At 32.3% G+C, this 27,901-nt stretch overlaps 1 protein-coding gene across 5 annotated transcripts in view; it reads left to right on the forward strand.

Moving 5' to 3' along the window:
• Window positions 1-25,953, forward strand: part of LOC118181879 (BLOC-2 complex member HPS3) — an 83,549-nt gene extending 57,596 nt beyond the window's left edge. For 3 of the 5 annotated variants that reach the window (XM_085816193.1, XM_085816194.1, XM_085816196.1), the window contains 5 exons: window positions 2,035-2,101; window positions 2,792-2,907; window positions 10,757-10,963; window positions 21,440-21,530; window positions 25,243-25,953. In XM_085816193.1, the coding sequence (XP_085672319.1) occupies window positions 2,035-2,101; window positions 2,792-2,907; window positions 10,757-10,963; window positions 21,440-21,530; window positions 25,243-25,424 (663 nt within the window). In that variant the 3' untranslated portion in view covers window positions 25,425-25,953. Of the gene's footprint in view, window positions 1-2,034; window positions 2,102-2,791; window positions 2,908-3,033; window positions 3,155-10,756; window positions 10,964-21,439; window positions 21,531-25,242 lie in introns of those variants that run through there. The other 2 variants (XR_015040908.1, XM_085816195.1) reach the window with 2 other exon arrangements.
• The last annotated feature ends 1,948 nt before the right edge of the window (window positions 25,954-27,901 follow it).

Genomic DNA, 27,901 nt, shown 5'->3' on the forward strand with positions numbered 1-27,901 from the left:
CCTGCCTTTGAGATAACATGCTCATCATATCCCCTCCAAGTTAGTTTGTTGAAGATGTAGCCTAAATAAGTTGAAAATCAATAAATTGTATATGTCTGCTCTGAAAAACGAGTTAGGAAACAAAGGATTGTCAATTAAGAGTGAAAAATTGGCTGGTATTTTTATTTATGTTCGTTGACATATCGCTATCCTTTCACCAATGTTCAAGTCACTCTAGGATTCTTCTTTTTGAGATTAAGCTTGTCACATATCAGGTACCTCTGCTAATTAGCATTTTGTGCAAGCCCAATGCTTCCTAGCTCCATTTGTTTGGGTCATCCACTTTATTTATAAAGTCTAACAACCCCTTAATAGAGCTCAGGAGTAACTCTTTAGTATTGAGAATACCTTAAAATAGTCAATGTTATCAGAAGTTCAAGGTCAGTAGCCTGTTCCTTCGATAAACGTTTTTCATGATGTCCTTCAATGAGTACAGCCATCTTGACCACTGTAAGAGCCTCCCTGAAGATATAACCTTCAGGTCTGTCTCTTTTGGCAGTCTTTAGGGCTGTATTCTGCTCCATCCTTTGAGATTGCCTTTTTTTGGGGGGGGGACCTTTCCCCTTGGGCTTTTTCAAAAATTTAAATAAATTTAAATTTTTTAAATTTTTGCAACCCCTTGGGCTTTTTCAAAGTATCTTTGGTTCTCAGGCACTTTTTTTTAATGCTTATAATAACTTCCTGCCCTTCTCCATATGTTAATTGAGTAACTTAAGTAGAGATCATTTCTACCTCACTTAATGAATGATTTGTTTCTGCTCCTTCGACTGATTTCCTCTGGGTCTCCTTGTTTCGAGAAGAAAGTTTTACCTCAGAAGTTTTGCCTGCAAAAGCAGAATTTCTAGTTATATTATCATTTTCACCCATATATAAACTAGAAAAGGATAATCAGGATAAAAAAGGCCCAACCGTTATTGCCTGTTGCTGTGTAAGGCAAAATTCTCCAGAAGTTGCCAGGCATTCTAGAGGCTCCATTAAGACACTATAACAACAGTGTCATTCACCCTAGGCACTGGTTACATAACACCAGAGTTACGGGAGGGGATTTGTGGCTTCTTTTTTTATTATTTGAAGCTATCCTGTCAGGTAATACAAGACATCCAGCTATCCACAACCTGCCGATGTGCATTGTAGCCACTCAAGCTCCAGGGTTAGATTCCAAATAGTGTTAAGTTTGATTTGTCTTTTTTTACAAAGCTACATCAAAGGACTAGATCGTCTGTGAATTGAACCTGTTTTGTCAATACATCAGAAGTCATCAGGTCAGAGAGGTCATTTATAAAAGTATTAAAACAGGATGGAGCTAGGTATAGTTCCCTGTGGTAGACCAGTTTCATTTTTCTTAAATTTCAAAGTGTTACCTCCAATGTGAAGGTCGCAGAAGCGTTGAGAAAGAAATTCTTTGATCCACCAGACCATCTTGCCACCAACACCTCTGAATTGCAGTTTTGGGATAGTCCTTATCTCCAGACTCTGTCAAAAGTGGCAGGGTCTGGAAGTCTGCAAACAAAACAAAGACAGAATGTTGGCAATCCAGGTCATCTATATAGATTAGGGCCGGGAAGTCAACATGTTGCCCAATTGATTGGAATTTTCGAAGACCCATTTGAATTGCAGATAAAATATCATTTCTTTCGGTATACAAGAAACTGTCAATCTCATTATGACTTTTGATAGATTGCAAGTCAAATAAACAGGCCAGTGACTATTAAAATCATTCAGAGGTTTATTCCTTTTATGAACTGAAATAACGATAGCTTTTTTTTTAACTAACAGGTATTCCAATACTTTGCTACATAACACCCCTGTGTGAAAATATTTGCTGGTATTGATAAGTGGAAAATCTCAACTCATGTGTTTACATTACAGAAGCACAGTTTCCAGCACCTAGGGATGTGACTGTTACAACAACATTTGTGGAAATTTTAAATAGAAAAATAATATCATTATTTTTAATGTATGAATAATGTAAAGATATAATTTTTCTTTTTCCAGGTATGTTCATTTGCAGTTTTGTTTGGTTCCAGACCTGCATGGTTAAATGAGATGCCACCATTTAACGGTATGCCTGAAAAAATTGTTAATTTTTTGTATCCCACCGAACTGGGGATATTGTTGTAAATTTTTAGTGCTTTGAAGTGGAAACATTTTTCTTTCTCTGTTATAAAATTGTTGAAAAATGTTATGCTATTAAGTTTTATTTTGGATTTAAAAATTGGTTTATCATGTGAATTTGTGTACATATTTGTGTGTGAATACAGGAGATGCACTTTTATAAAATTTCTTAAAAATTATTGTTTGGGGTTAATATGGCAAACTTCCTGTGCTTGGCTTTAATATGGAAAATTTCCTATGAAGCATATATTTTTGTCCTCTAAAGTATAGTAAAGTAACTAACTGTTTGTTTTTTTAATTTGACAAGTTGTACTATATCCTATAAGAATGCACTGCTTAGTTATCCAGAATGTGTTTCATTTTTAATATATAAATTTATTTAAATTTTTTTGAAGCATATCTAACTCCCAAAGTAAGCTTATATGAATTTTGAAGCAAATATATATGGACATTTTTTTCTTTTGTTAATCTGTTTCATTAATATATTTTTTTAGCATTTAGCATCTTGAAATTGTGTATTTAAATTCAGACTGCACTGTGTTGCTGTGTACTGCATTGCTGCTTTGACTTTTATATGTGTATATTTGTGATATTTTTGCATTTTATTTATTCTAAATTAAGCTGAACTAAATTCCAGGGAAAGGAATCTCAAGAACATGCACATTATCTCAAAAATGTAACAAAGAGAAAGTAAATGGACAAGAAGTGGATTGCTGCTGTTGGTCATGCAATGAAGACTTGTTGAGACTTCAGGTATTAGAAAAGGTTTTTCTAATATTACCTGTTACACATAAAGCTGAATGAGAAAATATGTAATTTTGAGTAATAAAACATTGTTTTAATAGAAGAGATAACAGTTTATATTTTTAACCCTCTCAGCATTATGGATGTAAAATTCCATGTGGAAGGGTAGCTTTCGTTCACTACACATGAAAATTTCTGCCAGCTTTTAATATATCCAGTTTTGGGTTAGAGGTATACTTGAAGAAAAGAGATCAAGGTACAAAATTTAAAGTTGTTTATTAATTATAGTTAATAAAATACCATTTATTCATGATGTTTTGAGGAACTTTAAAATTGGGCTAAATCCATAACCATCAGAGGGTTAAATAAAAAAAGCAAGGAAACTGTATTTCTTTATTCTGAAAAGTAAATAAATGCACAAAAATTTAAATACAAGTTTTTCTTCACATATGATTACCATATTATTTTATTTAAGAGGTATAAAATGCATTGAAATAGGTGTGAAATGTTTCAAATCCTTCTGATTTGCTTAGGTAGCAGAGATGTATCAGCAGAGTCCTTGTATATCATGCATACTGGTTAAGAGTATACGAAAACATTTACTAGTCATGGTCTTCAAATTACTGCATTGATTTTTGATCAAATGAAAAAATTTTGTGTTATTATAAACATCATTATGTTTTTTTTTTTTTTTTTTTTTTTAATTTACTCTGTCAAAATCAGGACATTATTATAGTCAAAAGAGAAATGGAAATTAATAAGAAATACTTGAATTTTCTATGAAAAAGTGTGTTCAGTGTATTATGCAAAAGTTTAAAATTTGTATGTCACATGTGTTTTACTTATTACAGAGCAACAATAATTATTTGTTTACATTATAAATAACCATAGTTAATTAAAAACTGCTGTATTCCTATTAAATTGCTTCATGCTTTTCTTTCTGTTAAATTATTGCTTTATTACTTAGATTAGTATCTAGTTGTAACTGTCAGAAAATTCATTTGCAGCTCTTGAATTTCCCTAAATTTTAACATGGCCTTTATATCAAAAAGAAATTTGGCCACTTCTGGTATAAAGTGTGAACAAGTCTTTGTATTCACATGAACATTTTATCTTCAAGTAAATTTATGACTTAATAAGATTCAGATATTGTCAGTATATCTCAAAATGATCATTTAGATAAATGGCAACAGCAGTCAGCAGTTGGTAGATTGAGAGCTGAATGAGAATTTAAATGTAAAACAGCTGCTTATGAACCAGAAGTTATAATTTCTCAGACAATGTATCATATATGTCTCTTTTACATTGGTAGGTTGGAAAATTTTAAGACTGATTTTCTTACCCAGATGACATCTGTACGTGCCTTTTTCCCACCCATCTCAAATTTCACATTGAATTACACTTTTCATAGCATTTTTTGTATAATTCAAAAACATAATAGACTGTTTTGTTACATTTTCTTTAAAACTTCCATCATGATTTTTAACATTTCTTCATCTGAGGAGAACCTCTTTCTGCATAAATTGGCTTTTCAGTATTGAGAACCACCAAAAATCTCATGTCGTAAAGTCTAGGCATGTGCTAAACATTCTAGTAATGACAAATCAATTCTAAACTCTGGCACATATGCCACTGCAGCAGCATGTAGCTAAGAAATGTAGTGAAGCCAAACCAGTGTTTCTTAAGCAGATCTATTCTGTTCTTTCTCGTGACTCTATGCAAATGTTTCGCAAGACTTTAATCACTGTTTGCTAATACAAGGTTAATATAAGCAGCTGCTGTGTATACTCTGTCAGAGTGTTTTTTGGATATCACTCGGTATGTTATCATGTTAAAATGCCTGAATTATCAAGATATATATATATGGATAAAATTTTAATCACCATGTGCATAGCTCTTAATATTTCAAGTGTTTTGTTATGGCTGTTCCCAACTTTAATACTAATTTCAGCCATATCTCTGTTATATATTCATACAGACATCTCACTGCCACAGTGAAACATACTCCCTCCGTATTGAAATGATTATTCCATTTTAAAAAAGCAATATTTTCCCCTGCTTCTCCACTAACTTCATACAATACAACTATATGAGTGTACAAAGTATTTACTTAACTTTTATTTTATATATAATGTTTTATTTAATTTTTAAAATTATTTATTGCCTGATGTGGCACATTAATGGATTCTTTGGCACAAGTAATGAATTCTGAGAGCTTGTTTTGTGATTGAAGCACTGCTTTTTTTCATGTGGGCAGCTTGTAACTGTTTCCCCCACCGACCTGAATAGTATATGCTATGGCCTGCTGCAAAGTCTAAAAAGCATAGTTGAATAATTTGATTATTTGAATGAAGTATAAACAGCTTGATAAGTTGGTCTATGTTAGTAGGCACAACCTGATGTTATAATGCTTGTATAGCATTAACCCTTTGCAGCGCACTATACGTTAACGTCGGAATTTCAACAAAAAAAGTTGTATGCAGTCTATTTAGTCCTAAAGGAGTATACAGGTAAAATTTGTAAAAATTTCACTAACTGTTTTAATTCTGTGGGTGGTCCATGAGGTGGAACACTGCTCCGCCAGAGATTTTAAAAGTGTGACTAAGCAAGCATTGCAGTGGAGCACGAAAATGAGTAGAAGCGTTTGTATAAGAATGAAAAAACTCTGTATTATGGCTGTATACATGGTTTCCTGGATATATACAATATTCTTGAATATATACGGATAAATGAGATAAATATCTGTATACACAAGTCCTATATACAAAAATATTTACAAATTTTCGGAAAGAGTTAGACCTCTCCGCACCATTTATGGAAAATTAATAATAAAAAAATTAACTACGATTAATATTAACAATATAGAAAAATAAGCCTTTAATATATACATACACAAAAAATATCTACACAATTATTGAAAATAAACGGGAATGAGACTAAAATGCGACTCAAAAAATTTGCGCAGGTCTAAGTAAAGATCAAGCTACTAATAAAATTCCTGCCTAAAAACTAATCCCCAAAAATTTGAGATGCCAATATTAGGGCTTTCATAACACAAAACACACCTCACCCCTCAATACTGCTTTGTTTGAATTCATCCCCCCCCCAAACAACGGAAACAGAAAACGTAAACAACGGATGTTCTCTCCTAAGCACACATGTTCTGATTCATAACAGCATGAGATCGCTAAAGGCGCAGTGTTCCTGCTAATGGAACACCCGGTTTCATTCAATGATTCTGCGTATGGTTTTTGTATGAAAGATTTTAAAAAATATAGAACAAATAATTTGGAGTACAGCCAGCAAAACTATGCCTAATTTTTGTTCCAAATAAAATGTTTTATATCATTAAAAAAATAGAGAAAATTACTTGAGAAAAAAGTGGATTTTAATAACACATAATAAATGAAAATTCTGTGTCTCCTTGTGATATGCTGCTATCTACTGTTTAAAAAGAAAAGTTCAAAGTATATTATAAAAGCATTTTTATCTATTTACGGTTGAATTTAAAGGTTTCAGAAGCGATTCAATTTGAGTGTTCCATGTTGTGGAACACTGAGCCGCAAAGGATTAAAGAAACCTAAACCCAAGACGTTAAAAGTCGGGTCTTATGTCAGGTCACATCAGTTTTTTACCAAAAGTCACTCTAAAATCATGGTTAGGGCTTTCATTTATCTAAAGTCATGATTAAGTTTAACATTTTTTTCGTTTCCCAATAGCTCCTATAAAATCGCATTTTTCTCTTCAGACCTTAAATTGTGTTTCATGCCTATTGCTATCTATAAAAAATCTGATGCAGACACTGTTCATGTAATGTGGGCATTGATATACAAATAATACAATTTTAAAGAAGTGGACTGTACTAATTAATATTTTGTTTTACAACCTTAATCACATGCATGCCATCTTTCAAGTGATGACTTACTACTAACAACAATAGCAATAAAAAAACTGAGCGAGCATTTATAAGGTTACTGTAATGAACATTCGCGCCATGCAAGGCGCCAAGAAGAGAAAAATTACCTAATCTTAAATCTAAACTGTCCTAATGACTGAACATACCCCCCGACATTGAAGGGTTACTTCAATAATTTTGTGCGATAATACTCATAATAACATGCAAAATTGTACAATTACAACCTTATACAATAAAGCAATATAAGTAATTTATCTTAATTAAATATAATAATATTCAATTTCCAATACAAAATTTTATTTACGGTAGGTTTTATAATAATAAGCTAATACAATTAACTTAAGAAGCTTCTTCCTGGCGTAAAATTGCAATTTTTGTAATTCCACGCTTAATGATGCCTTTTGCTGTATATATTTCTATTACTATAACCTTACCGTCAGCTCCAGGAAAAAGTCTTGTAATGAACCTAAACACCCATCTACTGACAGGAAGCTCGTCCTCCTTAACTAGTACTAGTATACCAATTTTAATATTCGTTTGTTCTACTTTCCATTTTGAATGCTGTTGTGATGTGTTTAAATAGTCCCTATGCCAACAATTCCATATTAATTGGACAAATCTGGTAGTTCATTTCCATCTTGAGAGTCTGTTTTCATGTATATCAATTCGGGTTCTACTATAGCATTAAAGGGTCTTCCAATGAGAAAATGGACTGATGTTAAGGCCTCTGAATCATTTACATCAGAAGATAAGGGAATATTAGGGCGAGAATTTAAAACAGACTCTATCTGAGTTACTACAGTTAATAACTCCTCGAAAGTCAGCCTTGCATTACCTATAATCCGCTTTAAGTGATATTTCACGGATTTAATTCCAGATTCCCATAGCCCACCAAAATTAGGTAACCATGGGGGGGAATAAACTTCCAAACGATTCCTTCTTCACCTAAATAATCTGCTAATTTTTTGTCAGGATTTCTAATTAACCTGTTAATTCTTTGCAATTCGGCATTTGCGCCAACGAAGTTTTTTGTGTTGTCTGAGAAAATGATTGAGCATTTTCCATGTCTGGCAATAAATGTGTCAGTGGTGAGGTCACTCACTAGTTGGAGATGCACTGCCTTTGTTATAAGGCAAATGAAAAGAGCTAAATATACTTTATGAAGAGTTCCTTTCCTCTGTCCCTTGTACCTAATGAAAAGTGAGCCACAAAAATCAGAACTGACATGGTTAAAGGGTGAGCTCGGACTTACAAGCTCTGCAGGTAATGACCCCATAATTTGTTCCATAGTGACTGGTTTATTTTTACTACAAATTATACATTCATGGGTAATCTTTCTAATTAAATTCCTACCTTGTAATTGCTAAACTTTCCATCTCATAAAGCACAATAATGCTTGTGAATCTACGTGTAAATATTTCCGATGATAATGCTCAGCAATCAGTTTAGTTAGTTTGCATTTAACAGGCAAAATTATTTGATATTTTTGTGAAAATATTACATTGGCTCCTTGTAATCGGCCTCCTACTCTCATTACATTATTTGCATTCAAAAAAGGGTTCAAAGAAAGTAAATGGCTTTTATTATTAATGGGTTTACCTTGTGCGAGGGAGTTGTAGTCTAAATAAAAACTACATTTTTGAACTTCTCTTACTAAAAAGGAATCTGCCTCATTTAACTCCTTTGAACTTAGCCCTCCTGTTCTTCTTTGTGCTCCTTTCTGTTTTGCACACCTAGAGTTCCAAATGAACCTAAAAATTGAGCTAATAATGCATAATAATTTTAAGTAATTGTTAGTGATATTTAGGACATAATCAATTAATTTGGAAGGTGAAGTGCATAAACAAGCAATGTCAGTTCTCTTTCTCAGTTCATTAGAAAATGTCTCTTTTTTTCTAATTGTTCAAAGTCAGTGTTCTTGCTAGGTATGGCACCTTCCCTCAATGGAGGAGCTTTCCACAAGAGATCAGCATCATGCAGCTTGTCGTAATTCAGTCAGTACAGCTGCGCAGAGTTCTAATCGTGGTACTGTCAACGGTTTTAGTGGAGCTACTCTGGACTTGCTGCAAAGCAAATGTGAAGATAAATTATTGTCACTTCTGCAGTGTAAATAGACGGTTGCTTCATATGCGTGTTCTGATGCATCTGAAAATCCATGAATTTGTATCTCAGAAAAATTGTGCTGTAAACCATATCTGCTCACTTGCAAATTGTTGATAGATTGCATGGAATTAATAAAAAATTGCCACTTTTTAATTATCTTCTTGAGTAGCGGATCGTTCCAAGCAAGCTTCAATAACCAAAGTCTTTGGATGAAGATTTTTACTTTTGTTATTCCTGGACCAAGCAGTCCTAATGGATCATAAATGCGAGCTATGTCAGACAACACTGTTCTCTTTGTGTAAGTAGCTGGTTTCTTGATCGTTGATTTGTACGAAAAACAATCTACCTTTGGATTCCATAATAATCCTAAAGTTTTCATGCTCTGATCGTCATCGAAATTACTGAAAGAATATTCCTCTTGAGTAAACATTTAATTAATATCTTGGTAGTAAATAGTATATTTTTCAAAACTGTTATTTATGTTGGCAACACCAGCTGTGAAGATGGGCAATGAGAGAAAATTAGTGGTAGAGGCAGTGAGAGAAAATTAGTGCACAGTTTTGATGTTTCCTTTACGAGGAGCAAATGATAAGCATTTTTTCCCCATTAATTGATAATATTTGGACATCTGAGCAAAGTCAAACTAATTTATCCACTTAAGATATAAATTTTAAAGCATGAAATAATGTTACATTTCGCTGTATTATGAATCCACTCAGAATATGTTTCACTGTTAAATGAACTGTGTAGTACTGCAAAATATCAAAATCTCTGACCGACAACTACCAACAATCTGTTTGCAATATGTTTACTACAGTATAAAGTCCGTAATCCGGACATCCATTATCCGGAATGATCTATAATCTGAACCTCAAAGCCACAAACTTTGTCTGAACATCTGAACCTCAAAGCCACAAACTTTGTATGCTTTACGCATGCACATAATGCGCTTAGTGTTTACGCATGCACATTTAGTACAAAAAATGAAGCAACTTAAATGACTTACATTGAAAGAAATGTTTAATAAAGTAAACAAATAAATATTAAGCTTTTTTTTTTTTTTTTTTTTTTTTTTTTTTTTTTGTAAATTTTGATACCCTTTAGATCATAATTGCTCTTTATTTCATAAATTACGGTTTCATATTTTCAACTGTATAATTTCTGCATGCCATCTTACCAGATTTAAATTGATTATCTATAATCCGGAATCGTCGAAATCCCGACGAGTCCGGATTACAGTCTTTGTACTGTATATTTATTTTATTTTAAGTGTTAACTGTTAGCAATGAAAACATTTTTCTCAATAAAATATTGTTATCATAAGTTTATATCAACGAGTTTGTTGTGACAATTATTTATTTTCTTTCTGAATTCATCTTGAAAATAAATGAAATGCATTTATATTTTAAACTCCCCTTCTCAAATTAAACTTCTTTTTTTTTTTTTTTTTTTTTTTTTAGATTATCGGTAATTATTTAAAAAATTACAAAAGAATCTGTTTACTCATTGTTCCGTGAAACAAAAATATTTTCAAAGGAGTATGATTATTCATCTTTTGAACTGGTTTTAATGCATGTTATTCTATCTGTATTAATAAAATACTTGTGTACTTTGTTTTAATAAATCTTTGCTAACTCTGCTTTAGTTATTTCTATAATGTATTACCGTATTTGTTAAATGTTGGAGTTTTTTAATGTTGAAGAAAAAAATATATTTTCTAATGATGTATGCACTGCTTTCCTATTTTAATTATTTTATTAGTTTTAATGTGCATTGAATCATAGCTATTACTGTCTAGATTATAATTTTCTATGGAATCAAAAACTATATTTATTTCAGTCACTTCTTTCATATTTGGGTCCATCTGATGAGGTTAAAGAATTAGTTCTCGACTTCTTGTGCTCTGCAAAAGAAAAGAAACCTAGTTGGTTGAGTTTGGATGTCATGTGCTCCAGTGAAGCACAGGCAATTAAAATACTCATAGGAATGGCACCAAAAGCATTATTACCATATGCCAAAGAAATCATTAAAGCTGATGAAAAGAAGGTATGTTAATTTATTTTGAAAGATCCACAAAAATACTTTGTGATCTTGATCTCGTCATTTTCTAATATGGCACATTTTTTTTCCTTGAAATAAGATTTTATTTCATAATTTCTCTCTCTCTCTCTCTCTCTGTATATATAGATATAAACTTAAAGCATCTAAATTAATTAGTAAATTGGAACAAAAGCAAGGCAATTTCTTTTTAAAAGCAAGGCAATTTCAATAGAGTTCAAATTAAGTTTTGCACGATTCAAGTTATTGAACTATGTGTAATATGATTCTGATAAAAGATATATTACTATTCAATTAAATATTCTTATTAATTTCTATTTCTAATTTTAATTTCTATTTCTAATTTTCTATTTCTAATTTGAACTTTTAATTTTTTTAAAAGCAAGGCAATTTTCTCTCTCTCTCTCTCTCTGTATATATAGATATAAACTTAAAGCATCTAAATTAATTAGTAAATTGGAACAAAAGCAAGGCAATTTCTTTATAATATAATAATTGCAACAATGTAAAAGAGGTTTAACACAATATCAAAACTAATCCGGTTAAAGAGAGAATTCATAATGGAACAATCTTGAAAAATAAAAATGTGAAAGGGAAAATATGCAAAATTTGAGCTAATTTTGATACATATTTCAATTTGATTTTAACAAATTTCAATACTTCAAGAATTAGCAAAATTTCTGTGGTTGAATCGGAGTTCAATAAATCAGAAGTTCTTGAGATATAAAGTTTTGAAGTTTTAAGTTCCTTTGATCGAAGATTTCATATATAAAGTTCAATGTTTCAGATGATCTTGGTTGAGGTCATAATTGATTGCTACATCAGTTCTAGTTTCAACTTAGATCTGTACTATATATATGTAATATATAACAAAGACAGCTGCTTTAAAAATAATTGCCAACCTGAAAATTAACTGTTCTAGATTTGGTGTTCTCCCCCTAAAATTCATCTGTTCTTCCAAATTCAAGGTCCTTCCACATTATGTAACAACGTAAAATTAACCAATCCCAGATTATCTGTTCTTATACATCAGACTTAATATAAATACTCTTGACACAATAACTACACCATTCCTTTCCCTATCTTCGCCACTGCTAACATATCCCCAATGCTAAGCCCACTTGCCTAAAATGACGTAGTTATTGTGCCAAGAGTATTTATACTAAGTCTGATGTATAAGTACAGCTAACATTAAAAAGTCATGTTGTACAAAATTCCATTTTTAAATATGCTAATTAGTTGCTTCATTTCAATAGAATTCTAACTATTTTTCTGAATGGAGATAATATACTAAATCTATTAGAAAATAAATTATTAATTTATTACTTTGCAACTTTAGTGCTAGTATTAGGGAGTTTAGTATGATTGATTAACTAGCTTACTTAAATCTTATATATATATGCATACAGACATGCACACACATATACATATGTAATAAAAACAAAGTCAGAAGTAATGACAGCAGAACTTTTGATGGCGTAGAAGTGTTGATCTATAATAAGTAGGAAATTGGAGGCGAAGGCAGTTTAAATATTCATTTTTTATTTCAGCAAACACATTGCAGCCACAAACAACTTAGCACATTATTTGTGCCTGTTTCAAGAAATTTACATTTTGATAATTTTGCAGCAAGAAGGAAGCAGTAGACAGACAGCAGTCCAGCTAGGCCAAAGGATTGAAAGCAAGTGCGTTATATTCAGGATGAAATCTTAATTCAGACTGAGTTAGTTTTGGTTCTTAATGTATTCTGATTGAATAGTTAATATTGCTGGAAAATTACTATTGGCTGTCTTGAGTTTTAGTTCCATTTGCATAATCAGAATTACATTAAGAATCATATGACATAGAATAATCTCGAAATGACACAGTGCAGAAAGAGGTTACTATTTTTAGAATTGAGAAGGGAAATTTACGTTGCTAATTTAATCTTTTACATATTCTTTATTTTTCCTACATATATATAAGTACAGTGTTATTCACTGCCCCATGCATAGGTTTCTGGGAATGGTAGGTTATGCAAAGATGAATCAAAATCTGATAGTAATGGTGTGTTGGAATTGCCATTATCATGTGACAGATGGAGCTGTTGTAAAAACGGTAAAACAATCATGCAAGAAAACCATCTGCAGAGGTAACGGGACAGAAAGTTTCAGCAATGCAAGGTTACCTATATGTGCATCTATCATTGGGATAATGAACAAGCCATTGTGCACCTGTATCAAGAGCACTACCTAGTGAGTTTTATTCCAAACCAAAGATTGCATCAAAGATTATATAAAATGGGTTCCTTTAAGAGATGTACTGCAATTCTGGGATGAGTGGCATAGACCTTCGAAATCAAAAAGAGGTAGAGCTTTGTCATGCAGAAGTTACTACACATACCAGAACATAAGCAATCACTACTCAGTTTTGTCTTCTCCAGACCACATTTCTCAAGGATCCAGTACTTGAACCAATTGCACCCATATCATAAACAGCACTTACAGCTACTACTTATCCACACAGGGTTGCTTTTCTCAGTGGTATCTCACAGTAGCCAGTTCTTCTGTTTTCCATCACAGCTGCCAGTCTCTTGTCAGAGATGGAAAACTCTTGGCTTTTATTTCCTGGTTTTTCCTGCTTTTTAACTTTTAGCTTTTTCTAAAGAAAAATCTCCCTAGCAAAAAATGAAATTTAGTGAATTAACAAAACTTTAATTATTCAAATTCCATGCCCACACTCCTTCTGATTTTTAGAATAATTTTTCTTCTTACATTTCATTTGATCTGAATTGTTTTGATCTGCTGTAGACATTTGAAGAATTTGAAGAAAATTTCTCCCCAGCGGCCCTCTGTTTTTCGCCGCATGTAGTTTTGTTTTCTTAGTACAGATATCACTTTCCATTCGTTTGCAGTGGTTAAATGCAAATGAATATTAAGTAAAATTATCAGGAAATAAAACATGATTATTATTTTGAAAAATATATTCAAATTGTACTAACATTTTTTTGAATAGATAACTCCATCTCTTTACGAAATTTTTGACATCATGTTAAACTCTAAAATATGGGGTAATACATAGCCCTACATCCCATTCTTTACAATAGTTTTGCGTTTTTCCCTAACAATTTTTTTCTACAACAAATGTAACATCTTTCTTCTTTCTGATTTGCAGTAGGTGGAATGTAGTTTATAAAGTGCCTTTCGGTAAAATGTGATACATCACAGCTGCTCAAACGACACTCTTTCTGTGTATTTGTTGTTGGCTTGTAATGTTTATCTATGATTTTGTTTACAAGATCAAGCCTAAAAGACAAGTCATCTGATTTGCCATAAATTGTTTTGTACAAAACATATGCATTAAATACCGCCATATCTAGTAAATGTTGAAATATTTGGGAATAATATCTCTGCTAGTTTCCTACAGCAGGATAATTTGATAACATTTGATCCAGGTAGTCCCCACCTCCAGTTTTGTTGTAATCTTTTAAAATTATTTTTTACAGTTCTTTTCTGTGTTTCAATATCAGTCATCGAGTTATTTTGGATTGTACTCATCAAACATAGTATATCCTTCTTGTCTTTCCACTTCATAACCTCATTTTTTCTCATTTTCTGCTGAGTAAATGTTGAAGCCATCTCTCACTGTCTTGTATCTTATGTAAAATGGTGCAAATATTCATAAAACTCGGGGCAAATTCAATTAGAAACAGAATGCCGGATTAGTGCTACCCTCTAGGAGGTATTAAATATGGACGCAGTCCGACCCCCTTGTCAATCTTAAGATTGACTCAATGGTCATAGGACTACGTCCAATCCAAAACCACAAATGAGAACACCCAGCGGCCCGAGCCCCCAAACAACACCCCATGTTCCGGGAAACCAAGGCCCAGAGCCCCGAGTAACTAAAAAGTTATAAATAAAGCAAAGAAAAGAAATTAAAAGAAACAGGCAGATCTTTACAACAGAATGAACATCAAAATACAAAGAACAAGAACACCACATATTTTAGATCTGCCTTTAAACGGCACAAAAGGAAAGAAGAGAAGAACAAAATATAACTAACAAAATAAAATGCATGTTACGAACAAAATAATATATAAAAAAATGGACAATCCTACATAAAACACATAAGAAAAACGAGAACACACCACCAGGAATGTTTTTAAGCAATCAATGAATCATTATACAACCGCTCGCCGCTCACTGTTTATAATTTTCATAATCTCCTTACAACAGCTAGTAAAATTATTATAATTTGCAAAAGGATCACCACCGATTTCATATTTTTTAACAATGTGTAGAGTAAGTTTACAGTCACAGAGGAAGTGCTGAGCATCGCCCAACGTGTTACATGTCATACACATATTATTTGTTTGTAATTTAAATCTTGAGAGAAAGGCAGGGAAACGGCCATGCCCCATTAAAAATTGATTGGCATCTATGTTATTTATTGGAAATAATGATTTATGTTTCACAAAATCCAAATTATTAAGATACTGATTTCTTTTTTTATACCATTTATTATAATAAAACCTTTTTATTAAATTACAAGTTATTCTAACAGAATTAGGAAGATTGGCGTTTCCCAGCCCATCCCCAGATGCAGCTTCCTTGGTGAGGACATCAGCCCTCTCATTTCCAAAAATTCCCGCATGTGCTTTAACCCAACCAAAAATAATATTATATTTAAATTTCAACAACCAAAATAAATCTTTAATAGAATAAACCAGATCATTAGTGCTATTAAACGATTTCAAAGCCTCCAAAGAGGACATAGAATCAGAAAACACAAATATATTGCAAAAATCCAGGTTGCAGTTTTTTATCCATTTTAAGGCATAGAATAATGCAACGAGCTCAGCCTGAAATACGGAGTTAAAACTCTCGAGAACATATTTTTCAAAGTGAATCTCAGTTCCATAATATAGAACAGTAAAGGCCGAGCCCACGCCTCCATCCATGCCTGAACCATCAGTATAAATTTAGCACTCTCTAATATCTGGAAAGAAATAAATATATGGAATAACAAAGCGTTCCGAAGGATGTAAGAAATGAAAATTAAACTTTTGAAAAGCCGTAGAAAAACCCAGAATGTCATTATAAATAAGCACACCATTTGTTCCTTATTGTAAACATGTTTTCTCATAGAAATATTTGTAATATATAGAGAGGGGTGGGATCCCCGCCAAGGCGCAAAGCACCTTCCCTGAGACGGTACGAAAACATCTTGTAATAGTCACCAGCCATCCGCGTTGAACGGAATCAATTTTATTCCTCAAGCGAACCAGCTGCCCGGCCCTAGAGCCCCATGCAGAGATTCCATACATTACAATGGGAATGAAGACGTTTAAATAGAGAGATCTTAAAATATCATTTCTAAAATATAAAATATCACCAGAAAATTTGTTATGATAAAATTTAAGGATAAAATCACATTTATGAACATTATTAAAATGATGAATGAAATTTAGTTTGGTGTCAATCAAGACACCCAAGTAACTGATGGAATCTGAAGGCTTCAAAATATTATCGTATAATCTCAATTTAGGAGGTCGGACGGATTGGCCAAGACCTCTTGGCCAATCTTAGAGGGCAAACCTTCTAGGAGGTATCAGAACAAACCAAAAAAAACTCAAACAATTAAACATTTAGAAAGTGTTTTAAAATGTAAAAGAACGCTTGAAGTGAATTACGGCTGCCCTGCAGAAGTTTCACTTGAAAGCGCTAGATGTGTTACGGGCGATGAAGAGGCTAAATCATTAATTTCACTGTATTTAAAAGAACTTTGGATAAATAAAAAGTTTTTTTTTCCTACCTTTTCAGAAATTTTTAGGTATAAAACTGTTAGAAAATTACAAAATGAAATTAGCAGGAGAATATAAAATTAAGAATATTTAATTGAATAGTAATATATCTTTTATCAGAATCATATTATACATAGTTCAATAACTTGAATCGTGCAAAACTCAAGTCAATTTGAACTATTTTACAATATCACCACACAGCACAAAATATTCCCAGAAACTCATTTCAGAAACTGATTTTCATACAAAAAACTTTGTTTTTTATATTTCAATGTTGGCAGCTATGTTATCTGAAAAACAGTGTTATGAACCTATTTTTTCCTGCCTTCTGTTTTATTTACAAAAAGAGGTATACTTTATCATGGAATTTTGCTACAGTGCACACATATCACATGTATGATTGGTAGAAAACCTCCGTATTATACAAACCTGTGCAACATAGCACTAGTTTGTTGTCAGTGCTCTGTCCAGAATCATGAGGGATCACCTCATGCAAAAGTTTATATTGCATTAGCATAAGTTAATACTTAACTAGCATTTGCTATACAATGTTGTCAGTGTACCTGGAGATTGGCAACTAAAGACATATTGTTTTGCTAAATTTGGTCTTGATTTTATCGCAGGCTGAAGAATTTAGATCTGAATTATATTATTTTAGTTATTTATTATAATTACATTTATTTCGGCACATACTTAAGGCTTATGGGAGTCCCAAATGTATAAGTTAATCTGAATTATCTGATTATTATCTAATTAAATTTTCTGAATCTTGAATAAGTTCCCATATGTTCTTAAATGTTGACCAAGGCTAGACATTTTGCCACCCAGTGCAATCTTTGCTTGTCTAAATTCTGCTGCCATGTGCCTCACTAAATTCTGAAAATTTTGCTGCCTCTAAATTTTTCATCCCAGTGCCTTTCCTAAATTCTAAAGATTTTGTCATTTTTTTTTTTTTTTTTTTTTTTTTTTTTTTTTTTCTTTGTAAAATTTTGTTGCTTGTTGCAGCCATGCAAGCTCTAGTGCAGGCCCTCATCTTATCTGGATAACAAATCAGTTCTTTTTTATTTCAGACTGTACTGAAGAAATCTTTTGGACTACAAGTAGCATTTATAAAATCTTTTTCTTGCATTTGAGAAGAAATTTCTGTTCATAAACACATTTAACACTTTGCTATGCAGTTCACTGAAGTCTATAATCATTGCCAAACGTAATGCCAACATAAAAGGTTACCTATGCTGTTCTATATACAGTTGGTAATATTTCAAACAAATTGTTTTAGACATCACTCTGTGAATCATTTTTTAAGTTGTCATTCATTGATAGTCATGTAGTGATGAAAGCGAAAAATAATAATAAACTATTTTCCTGATTGGCACCAAGGATATAAATTTTTCAGTAGATATAAAATCAGTGATGAACTTTGGTGTAATGTTTTGGTTTAAGATGTGTTAGCCAAATTATTGATTACTCTGTGACTTTAAAATAGGAATTTCAAGGTTATTTTCCATTGCCTTGTTTGCCTCATAATCATGGGAACAACAGCTGAAAAAAGGTTGACTTGCTTAATTTTTCTCCCTCACCTCATTTCCATTTAGCATGTCATGCTTCATGAAAAGCACACAAATATATAGGATGACTTGAACTAAAGTCTCAGATGATGTGAAATAAATAATTTCTGTCTGGTAATAATTTCATGAGTTATGATGGTGAAAGAAGAGGGATGACAACAGCCTTGAAGTTCCTACTATAAAGTAGCAGACTGTAACAAATAATTTTGTTCCTTCCTGGTTATAATAAATGATTGTATGTTCTTACATGGAAGTGTTTTATACAGAGTGAAGTGAAATTAAGAATCAAGACCCTCAATGTGCTTTATTATGAAAAAAATATCAAATGGGCATTCACTGACACATTAAACATACAAAAAATATCTAGGGAAAAAAAGTGCTGCTGGTCTGGAGGATATTGGTCATCCAGATTGGTCATCAGACTTTGTACTGTAACTACTTTTTGCCTTTTATTTCTGTGTTTTAAATTGCAGCCATAAATTTAAAATAATAAATTATTATTTTGATTTTACACATGTAATATGAAAATAACTTTTCAACTAATTTACTACTTTAATGTAATACGTATGTATGTTTCATCTAGTGTCAAAATTTTAATTACATAATGTAAGTAAAAATGCCTAATTTGATAGTACTTTTTGGGGGGTTCCTGAGTTATTCCAGGACAAACTGTAATAACTCTGCTAGTTTATCATAGAAATATCAAAAATAGTGTATAATGCTTCATACAGGTCAAAAACTTGAAAAACTCTTTAATTTTTAATCAAATGAGAGAATGGTTGAGTTTTAATGGAGACAAAATAAGATTAAAATAGAAAAAGGTACTAATAAGTCAGAAAATGTTTGGAAGCAAAGTGAATTTTTAAAGTCTAATATCAATTGTGCTTGACCTAAAAGCAATACATGATCCTGCAAAATAACTACAATTCAAAAGATATCGGATCAAATAACATCAGATGACAAAATATGTAGGTACCTAAATGTTTGCAATTCAATGAGCACTGATTATAAATCTACTATTAGTGTCAGGCTCTGTGTTCAGTTTTTTAATATTTAGAAAGTGTATTGTCTTCTGTACTAGGATTATTCTTTTTAACTTTAATGTGATACTACTTTGTACTAGGATTTTCTTTTTAACTTTAATGTGATAATTTTCAGAGTTTTTTATGCTTTGAAATTTTAGATAATAAGATTGGATAAATTTTTAAAAATCATTTAACTTTACTAAGCATTTTTTTTTTTTTTTTTTTTTTTTTATGAACAGAGTGTTTGTTATTGATTCTGGTTATTAATACTATATCCAAGTAATTCTAATATTTTATGGTACTGATACAGTAAGACTTCAATATACAGTCAAAAGTCGTTAATTTGGACACCCATAATCCGGAATGATCTATAATCCAGACCTCAAAGCTACAAACTTTCTGTGCATGCGTCGTGTTGACACATGCGCGTAAGACCTTTACAGCTGCGAATATGCATGTGCACATGCCCAAAATACGTTTATGCATGTGCGTTTAATGTATAACGGACGGTATAAGCTAAGCAAAAATTATCTAATTCAGTTAATGTTGCAGATTGCGTTGTTCTTTAATCTTCCAATTGGATCTGGCTTATTATTTTTTGCAGACTGTTAGAGCAATTTTATAAAAGTAAGCTTGAACTTTCGATTATGTCAAATAGAATTTCCGATATATATTTACTATTATGTAAAGAATCTGCAAAGCGAAAGTATGTTTCGAAGTCTATTAAACAAAAAGTGGAATTGCTGCAAAAAAAAATGGATAAAGGCATATCCTTTGTTTATCTAACCATTCCGAAATCTGTTTATCAATTTCATGCTGCTCTGCGGCGGGGGAATGCTGCGGCGCGCATTGAATTGGAAGTTGATCTGTCAGCACTATCCTTATCTTCAGGGCAGATGTTTTTATTTTATTTGGCTTATAATTCCTTACTAAATGTAGTATTTCATCTCGATATACTCCGTACTCCATCTTTGATATGATTTAAATCAAATTCCTCATCATTATAATTCGCTTCCGATAGCGAAGAAAGTAAAGTAAACAAATAAATATTAAGCTTTTTTATGTAAATTTTGATACCCTTTATTTCATAAATTACGGTTTCATATTTTTAATGTTAGAATTTCTGCATGCCATCTTACCAGATTTAAACTGATGATCTATAATCCGGAATCGCCGAAGTCCCGACGAGTCCGGATTAATGACTTTTGACTGTAATGTGTTTTGCAAACTGTAGCAATCCTTATATAAAACCATCTCATGAAATGGAATTTTAATATATAGCTTTAATTAGCCGAAAGGAGGGGATTAATTGGAAGTTGCTATGTAAACAAAATTGAAGTTGTAATTGGAAAGTAATGATTTCTGTCTAAAGCATCCCAAAATATTCCAGAGATAAATTTGTTTTAGCATCAAATTGTAGAGACATTAGGTTTTTTTTTTTTTTTTTTTTTTTTTTTTAAGCAGGCAAGATGAAAAATTAGCAACCGCCTTCACCGGAAATCGAACCACGGACCTCTGGAATACCGGCTCAGCGTGCAAAACCATTACACCTTGAAGGCACACTAGGAAGGCAGGAGAAATACTTTATAAAATAAGAAACTTCAGAATCCTTACTCTTTAAAATACTTTTTTAATTATCTTGAAAATTAACCAGTAAAGGAATTTAAAGAAATTTTCATAGAAATGTCCAAAATATTTCAGTCAACAAAAACATCTAGCCACTGGTAGATAAAGAGTATTAACAGAATGTTATTTTCGAAGACAGTTATGATGATGATAATTAAAGCTGTTTTGTAATGTGCAGTGAAAAAATATAAGCACATTTTAAAATTTTATTAATTTTGTATTTGCTTTGTAATTTATACCTTTTGTTACATAATATTTTTAAGGGTATATCTTAAAGAAGATTCAGATTGTTCTAGATTGTCCGAGGTTATGTGTTCAATCTATGTCTTAAATAGTAGATTATTATTATGTGGCATTTTTCTGCAACCTAATTTCCACATTATATGAGAATTATGTATATTTGGTAGTACTTATTGATTACTTTATGGTATGAGCTATATGTTGATTTTCCCTTTGATAGTGGTGCATGCTGTTCACATTATTACATGAGCACATGAAAAGTCTTCCTGAAGACCACCCTTTGTTTGAAGTGTATTTAGAAACATTCCATAGTAAGTTGATTTGCAATTTAAATGATTATTTAGCTGTTTGTGGAAATTCAAGGTGACCTTTTCTCTCTCTCTCTTTTTTTTTTCCCCAAAGCATTCAGCGTATTGGTGTCATCTCTTTTTATGCACTTTTTATCTGTATTTAGTTTTAAATTTTCCATAGATAATCAACTTCTATGCAGTTCTTATATGTCTTCTATTCTGGTAATGAATAATATCTACCAGTATAGAAAATATCTAGCATCATTTGGTAATTGAGCTATTTTAAAGAAGACATAGCACTGACAGATATTCATAAATACATGGTAGCAGGCTATAATGTGTAGCAATTTGCTAATCTATCCTTGAAAATGCCATGGGGGAAAATGATCCCATACCAGGCTTCTGTATTGATTGTGCCATCAAAGGAATATGTTGGAAAATAGATGAGTGACAATTTTTCAGATTTTTATCAAAATGAACATCAGCATTGGATCAATGGTAAAAGTCCTGCATGAAAATTTATAGCTAAGAAAAATACTGCTTTTGATGGTTACTTAGAATATCAATGCCAGAAACGAAGAAACATCAAGTCAAATGCTGTCAAGAACTAGTGTTCATGATAAATGCCTGGAGAATTTTTAGTCTTGGCTGTTGATGAACTTAAACTATAACTTCACTACTGTGGCCCAGAAATGAAATGCAAGAGCATAGTTGGGGAAGTAATAATCTAGATTCCATGAGCTCAGAAGCTAGAAAACTTATGGAAAGATTTTGAGCACCATTTTGGGAAATGGAGAGAAACCCCAGCTTATTGATTATATACCATGTAATACTGAAATATTAAATTCTTATTATGATAAGCATTTTCCTTCATTCCAAGAAGCTGTAAAGATAAAAATCTGATCTGTACACCACATGATTTCCTTGTACGGAATATTAAATTCTACACATTTTTCTTGCATTTCATTTAAATATATTTCCTCAAATTTCATTTGAAAAATATAAAACACAAAATGCAGTTAATACAATTTTAAAAAGAATTTTTACAATTGGAATTAGAGTTTCTATGCAAAAACAAGCAATTTGGCCAGCCAGTAAGAAGGTAGATTTGTCAGGGCACAAAATTAAAAATTTATTTTTGGTCCCACTCAGCAAAAAGACACTGAAGATGCAGAAACTAACTTAATTCACTATTCTGCCAAGATTTCTAATGTAGACAAAGTATGGCTGGTATGGTAAGAAAATTAGGCTTAGCTGCACTTAAGCAACTTTAAATTGTTGATAATTCTACAACTATTGCATGCAGATTATCTAAATTCATAAAAGCTTTAAGTGGAAGATAATAACAACATAATTAAATCATTTTTAAAGGAAAAAATCACTTCTCACCAGAGCTAATGTCAATAAGCATTCATTGTTGATGAATTCACTTGTTCTCATTTGAGTTTAATAATTTCTCTGCAGTATTCTTTATGAAATTACTTCCAAAATGCCATTAGTGTGTCTTTCTTTCATTCATGTAGTGCTTTATTTGCATAGATGTATAATGGTGCCTGACATAATATGTTTTGAAAGTTTTTGTGATTGATCCATTAATTGGGTTAAGAAAGTGGTTTTTGCTGAAAGGAGTAAAACCTATACATTTGTATGCAATGTTTTAGTGGCTTCAGTAACATGTGCTGGAGCATTACTGAGAATTAGAACTTTAAAGCTCAGGTTTTGCTATTCTAAATAATGTTTGACTTCTTTAATGACTGAATTTTCAATTTAGTTATTAAACCTAGTTACCTATTGTAGCTCAGTCGATGCTCAGCAGCTTACCATGTATAACTGAAATTCTCACGTTGGAGAATTTAAGAGGAGACAATGAACGTATATACCCAAAATTGTGTTTTGCAAGTCTGCGTTCTTCAAAATGTAATAAAAATTATAAAATAATAGGTTTGATTTGAGTTATGTTACTATGGCAAAGCCTCGAGGGCTCTGCCTAAGGGAAGGGATGCCTTCATGGAGGACTTTCTAAGAGAAACTGCCTCATATATACCTTACACATGGGGAAAACCATGAAAACACCCATACAGCCACGGGATTCAAATCTCAGTCTGAAATACAGTGTTCAGTGACTTTACCGTTCGGCCACTAGTGGGCTGTGTAAAATAATAGGAAAAGACCTGAAATTCACCGATTCATTTGATATAAAAACTCAGAAAATCCCTCTCTCCTCCAAGTTTTGTGGAAATAATTTTATAAATTCGCTGCTTTTTGATAAAATTACTGCCTTTGAAACATTCATGTAACTATTATTTTAATGCAGTTGCAATATGTCCTCTGACTTGTTTTCTTCTTTGTATATATAGTAAGAATGGCATTCTTTTTTGGGGGGGTTCAATTTTATTTATACCATTTCCTTAATTTGACATGGTATCTTATTTTCTAAAGTTGCATTTCTATTCGTAAGAATAGGCTTATTATGATGTTTAGTCCTCATGCTTTCGTGAGAGAGCTCTAAAATTGCTAACATTCATTTCAAAAAATGGTACTACTCCGTTTTGAGGGCCGTAAAAAAATTGCTAACATTCATTTCAAAAAATGGTACTACTCCGTTTTGAGGGCCGTAAAAAAATTGCAGCGAAAATGTATGCATAAAAGTTCAAAATCTAGCAAATGCACCCATTTAACAACGCGCCCATTTAACAGCACGCCAAATCTAGCATATGCGTTGATTTCAGATTGCGTAATTTCATATAGTTCTATATTTCTTAAGATGCCATTGAAATACCAGTTAAATTTTTTAATCCTTTCTTGATATCCAATGGATTTAGCGATTTTGGAATTGCCCATGACGAAAAGTCTGCAATAGAATTTTGGGTAAAGTGCAGAATCACCCACTGCTTGACACGTTTTTAAGAATTGCAAATACTCAGTATCCATGTACACAACGACCTATTTTCACTTTTAAAAAAAAATCCCAGAATTGCACAAAAATGGCTCTGCACACACCCTTCGCTTTGTCTATGTACACATTGACCTATTTTCACTAACTAAAAGGGTGTTGGATAAGGTTTCTCCACACCCAGGATTTGGCGATTGGGTCCCCTGGAAACCCTTAGGAAGGGGAATATATAAGGTATTTCTCCCACTTTCTTTGCGTGCCTTCGTGGTGTAGCGGTTCTGCACGCTGGGCCGGTATTCCAGAGGTAAAAAGTAAAAAAAATTTGACAAAAATGCAATTGTTTTTATCCTTGTAAAATGAGGCAAACAAATAAGTGGGCGATTCTGCACATTACTGAGAATTTTTTCAAAGAAAAAGCATCATTCAGTATAAAAAATTATGTTTGAACAACCAACGAGATGAAATTATCCTTTAGCGATAACTCGGTAGCGAAATAGCAATGCAGGCATCCATTCAGTTATGTTTAGCAATTTTTATATAAATTTTAATAATGATCTGAAATAGTTACTTACTCTTATGCATCCATTCAGTCATGTTTAGCCTTTTTTATATAAATTATAATAATAAAATAGCATTATATGAAATTAACCTTTCATCTAAATTAAAATGTCAATCTTAGATAGTTATTTACTATTATACTTCCTTTCTTGCATTAGGGTTGCTGCTATTATTTTTGGCAGCACTGGCATCAACAATAGTTTGGTGATTTTTTACGCTGCTCAAAACCGAATAGTACCCAAAATATTAATTATTTTTTATTTCTTTCTTCTTCCCATCTAGGTGTGCTAGCTCATTTAGCTGAAACTCTAAAGCCTGTTGAATTACTTGGACTTCTTCCACAAGAAAAAGATCCTATTTTTGTACCATATGTAAAAAGATGTGTAGATAAACACCAAGCAAATCTATTAAAAGATAAAATTGTATCTCTTGGCCAAGAAATTAAATCTATGATGTTAAGCTAATATCTTAAATACACCATTCGTATTATATTAACTTATACTTTCTTCCCTTTAAAAATATATATACATGTTTCATTATTCTCTAAAGCAAACATTATTCTTAGAATTCATGTAGTATTATGAATGAAATCATCCACGTTTATTAAAATATTGTGTTTTCTTTTATAGTTATTTATAAAGAAAAGTGTATAACATTCTCTGTAAATTATTTTGCTAAAAGTTTCTTTAAATACTTTTGTGATCACTTATGATTATCAATAAGTATTTTCAATTCAGATTGCAGAATATCATAATTTTGTAAAGAAAAACTTGTTTATTTTATTTAAATTTTTATCTAGTTGGTTTACATGTTGTTATATGTACTGCATGTTAAGTTATTTTCCATATAGGCTTGTATATTTTCTATATATTATGAACTTGTGTTGTTACGCCATAGTAATTTATTGTATTTTTTTTCTCATATTATATGTAATATTTAAAATGTTTTTAATAAATGGCTTGATGTCATAAAATAAAAAAATGCATCTCTGCAGTGTTTTTGCATTATTTCAAATTTTAAGCATGGTATTAGAAGTTGCACTTTCAATTTTTTGTAATTCTTTGGCAGCTGTGAAAAGATATTTTGTTCTTAAGATTTTGATTCAAGGAATCGTTTTTAAGGGGTTGTTTGGATATTGGATTGCCATGGAATATTGTATGTCAGGGCTTAAATAGATGTTCTTATTTTGTATACCTGTTGCAAGTTTCACCCAATGGAAAAATATGAGTTATCTGAGACTGTTGTGTAAAGCATTGCAATATATCGCTTCTTGGGAAAGCCAGAAAGGTTGACATCATTATCCAGTCCTCAGAACTTGGACTAATGTTAAACGGTGTATAAGGTATTTCTCCCACTTTCTTAGCGTGCCTTCACGGTGTAGTGGTTCTGCACGATGGGCCGGTATTCCTGAAGCCCGTGGTTCGATTCCCGGCGAAGGCGATTGCTAATTTTTCAATCTCTCTTGCTTCCAAAAAAATCCTAATGTCTCTACAGTGGCGCCTGAACTAAAAGGGTGTTGGATGAGGTTTCTCCACACCCAGGATTTGGCGATTGGGTCCCCTGGAAACCCTTAGGAAGGGGAATATATAAGGTATTTCTCCCACTTTCTTTGCGTGCCTTCGTGGTGTAGCGGTTCTGCACGCTGGGCCGGTATTCCAGAGGTCCCGGCGAAGGCGTTTGCTAATTTTTCATCTTGCCTGCTTCAAAAAAAAATCCTAATGTCTCTACAAGTGTAGTTAAAATATTTGAGATGAAAGAGTTAATAGTTAATTTGAAGGAATTTAAGAGAGATGAGAGCTATGTGAAAAGTTATCTTGGGATCATAATATCAACTCTTATTGAAGATGAGCGTTAATGGGTTAAGGAGGAAGAAGAATGGAAAAATCAAGAATATGAACTGCAAAAATTTACTTTTGACCCTGGAAATTCAAAAGGAATGGAACAAGAAGCTGTTCCTGACCTGACTTGACTGTTAGAATATTTTGCCAAGTTTCAGGCCTGAAGAAGATGATGTCAATATATTTCTAATTCTTCTCTAGAGACAAATGAAACTGTTGAAAGTCAAAGAAAGCTCATATCCTTGGGACTTTACCATCAGAGGTGTCTGAGCTAAATGCTAGGGAACCGCAGAAAAAATTTCAGAATTATGCTCATATGAAAGGATTTAACATGACTGCAGAAAAATTCAGGAGGTTATTTGCAGAAACTAAGAAGACTTCTGGTGGCTCTTGAAAGGAATGCTACTTCCAGCTTCAGCGGTAATATGAAGGTTGGTTGTCCGAACTGAAAATTACAAGTTTCATCAGCTAAAATATTTGAGGATTTCATACCAAGTGAAAAAGCTCAGTGCTGTTAATTGCAAAGAACACTTTTTGCCAAATGATAACAACTGATTTTCCGTGATGTTTTAGCAGGAAAAATTGATGCTTACGATGAGGTAAGGAGTTCATTTCTGGAAAATCAAGGAAGAGCTCAGGCGAAATCAGGATCTTTATCTCTTAGTGAAGCAACAGCAAAAGAATGTGCAGTCGTATTTTTTGATGAAGTAGTTCTTTAGTAGTTCTTTGGTATGGTCTGCATCTGATTAGTGATAATGCAGCACAATTTATCAGTGCCTTTATGCAACAACTGTGTTTCCTTCTTGATGTTCATCAAAGCTTGACCCTTGTTTAACACCTTCAAGCAAACCATTGAAGGAAAAGTAGGGATCTCAAGCTTAGACTAGCCATTTGGGTAGCTGAGGATCACACTTCACAACCATACATACTTTTTCAATGAACATAGCTAAATGTGAGACTACACAGCAAACTGCAACATACCTTATTTGGTAGACAGTTGAGAACAGTGGATGACGTCGATCATGATGTGAAAGCTGTTATCGAGAATGACAACTTTTTGCTGGAAATAACCCCATACTTGAGAAGATTCGCAGGTAACTGGA

This window comes from Stegodyphus dumicola, chromosome 4, assembly GCF_044657685.1.
Source record: "Stegodyphus dumicola isolate Sdum_Otavi_A_Nest chromosome 4, ASM4465768v1".
Lineage (NCBI taxonomy): Eukaryota > Metazoa > Arthropoda > Arachnida > Araneae > Eresidae > Stegodyphus > Stegodyphus dumicola.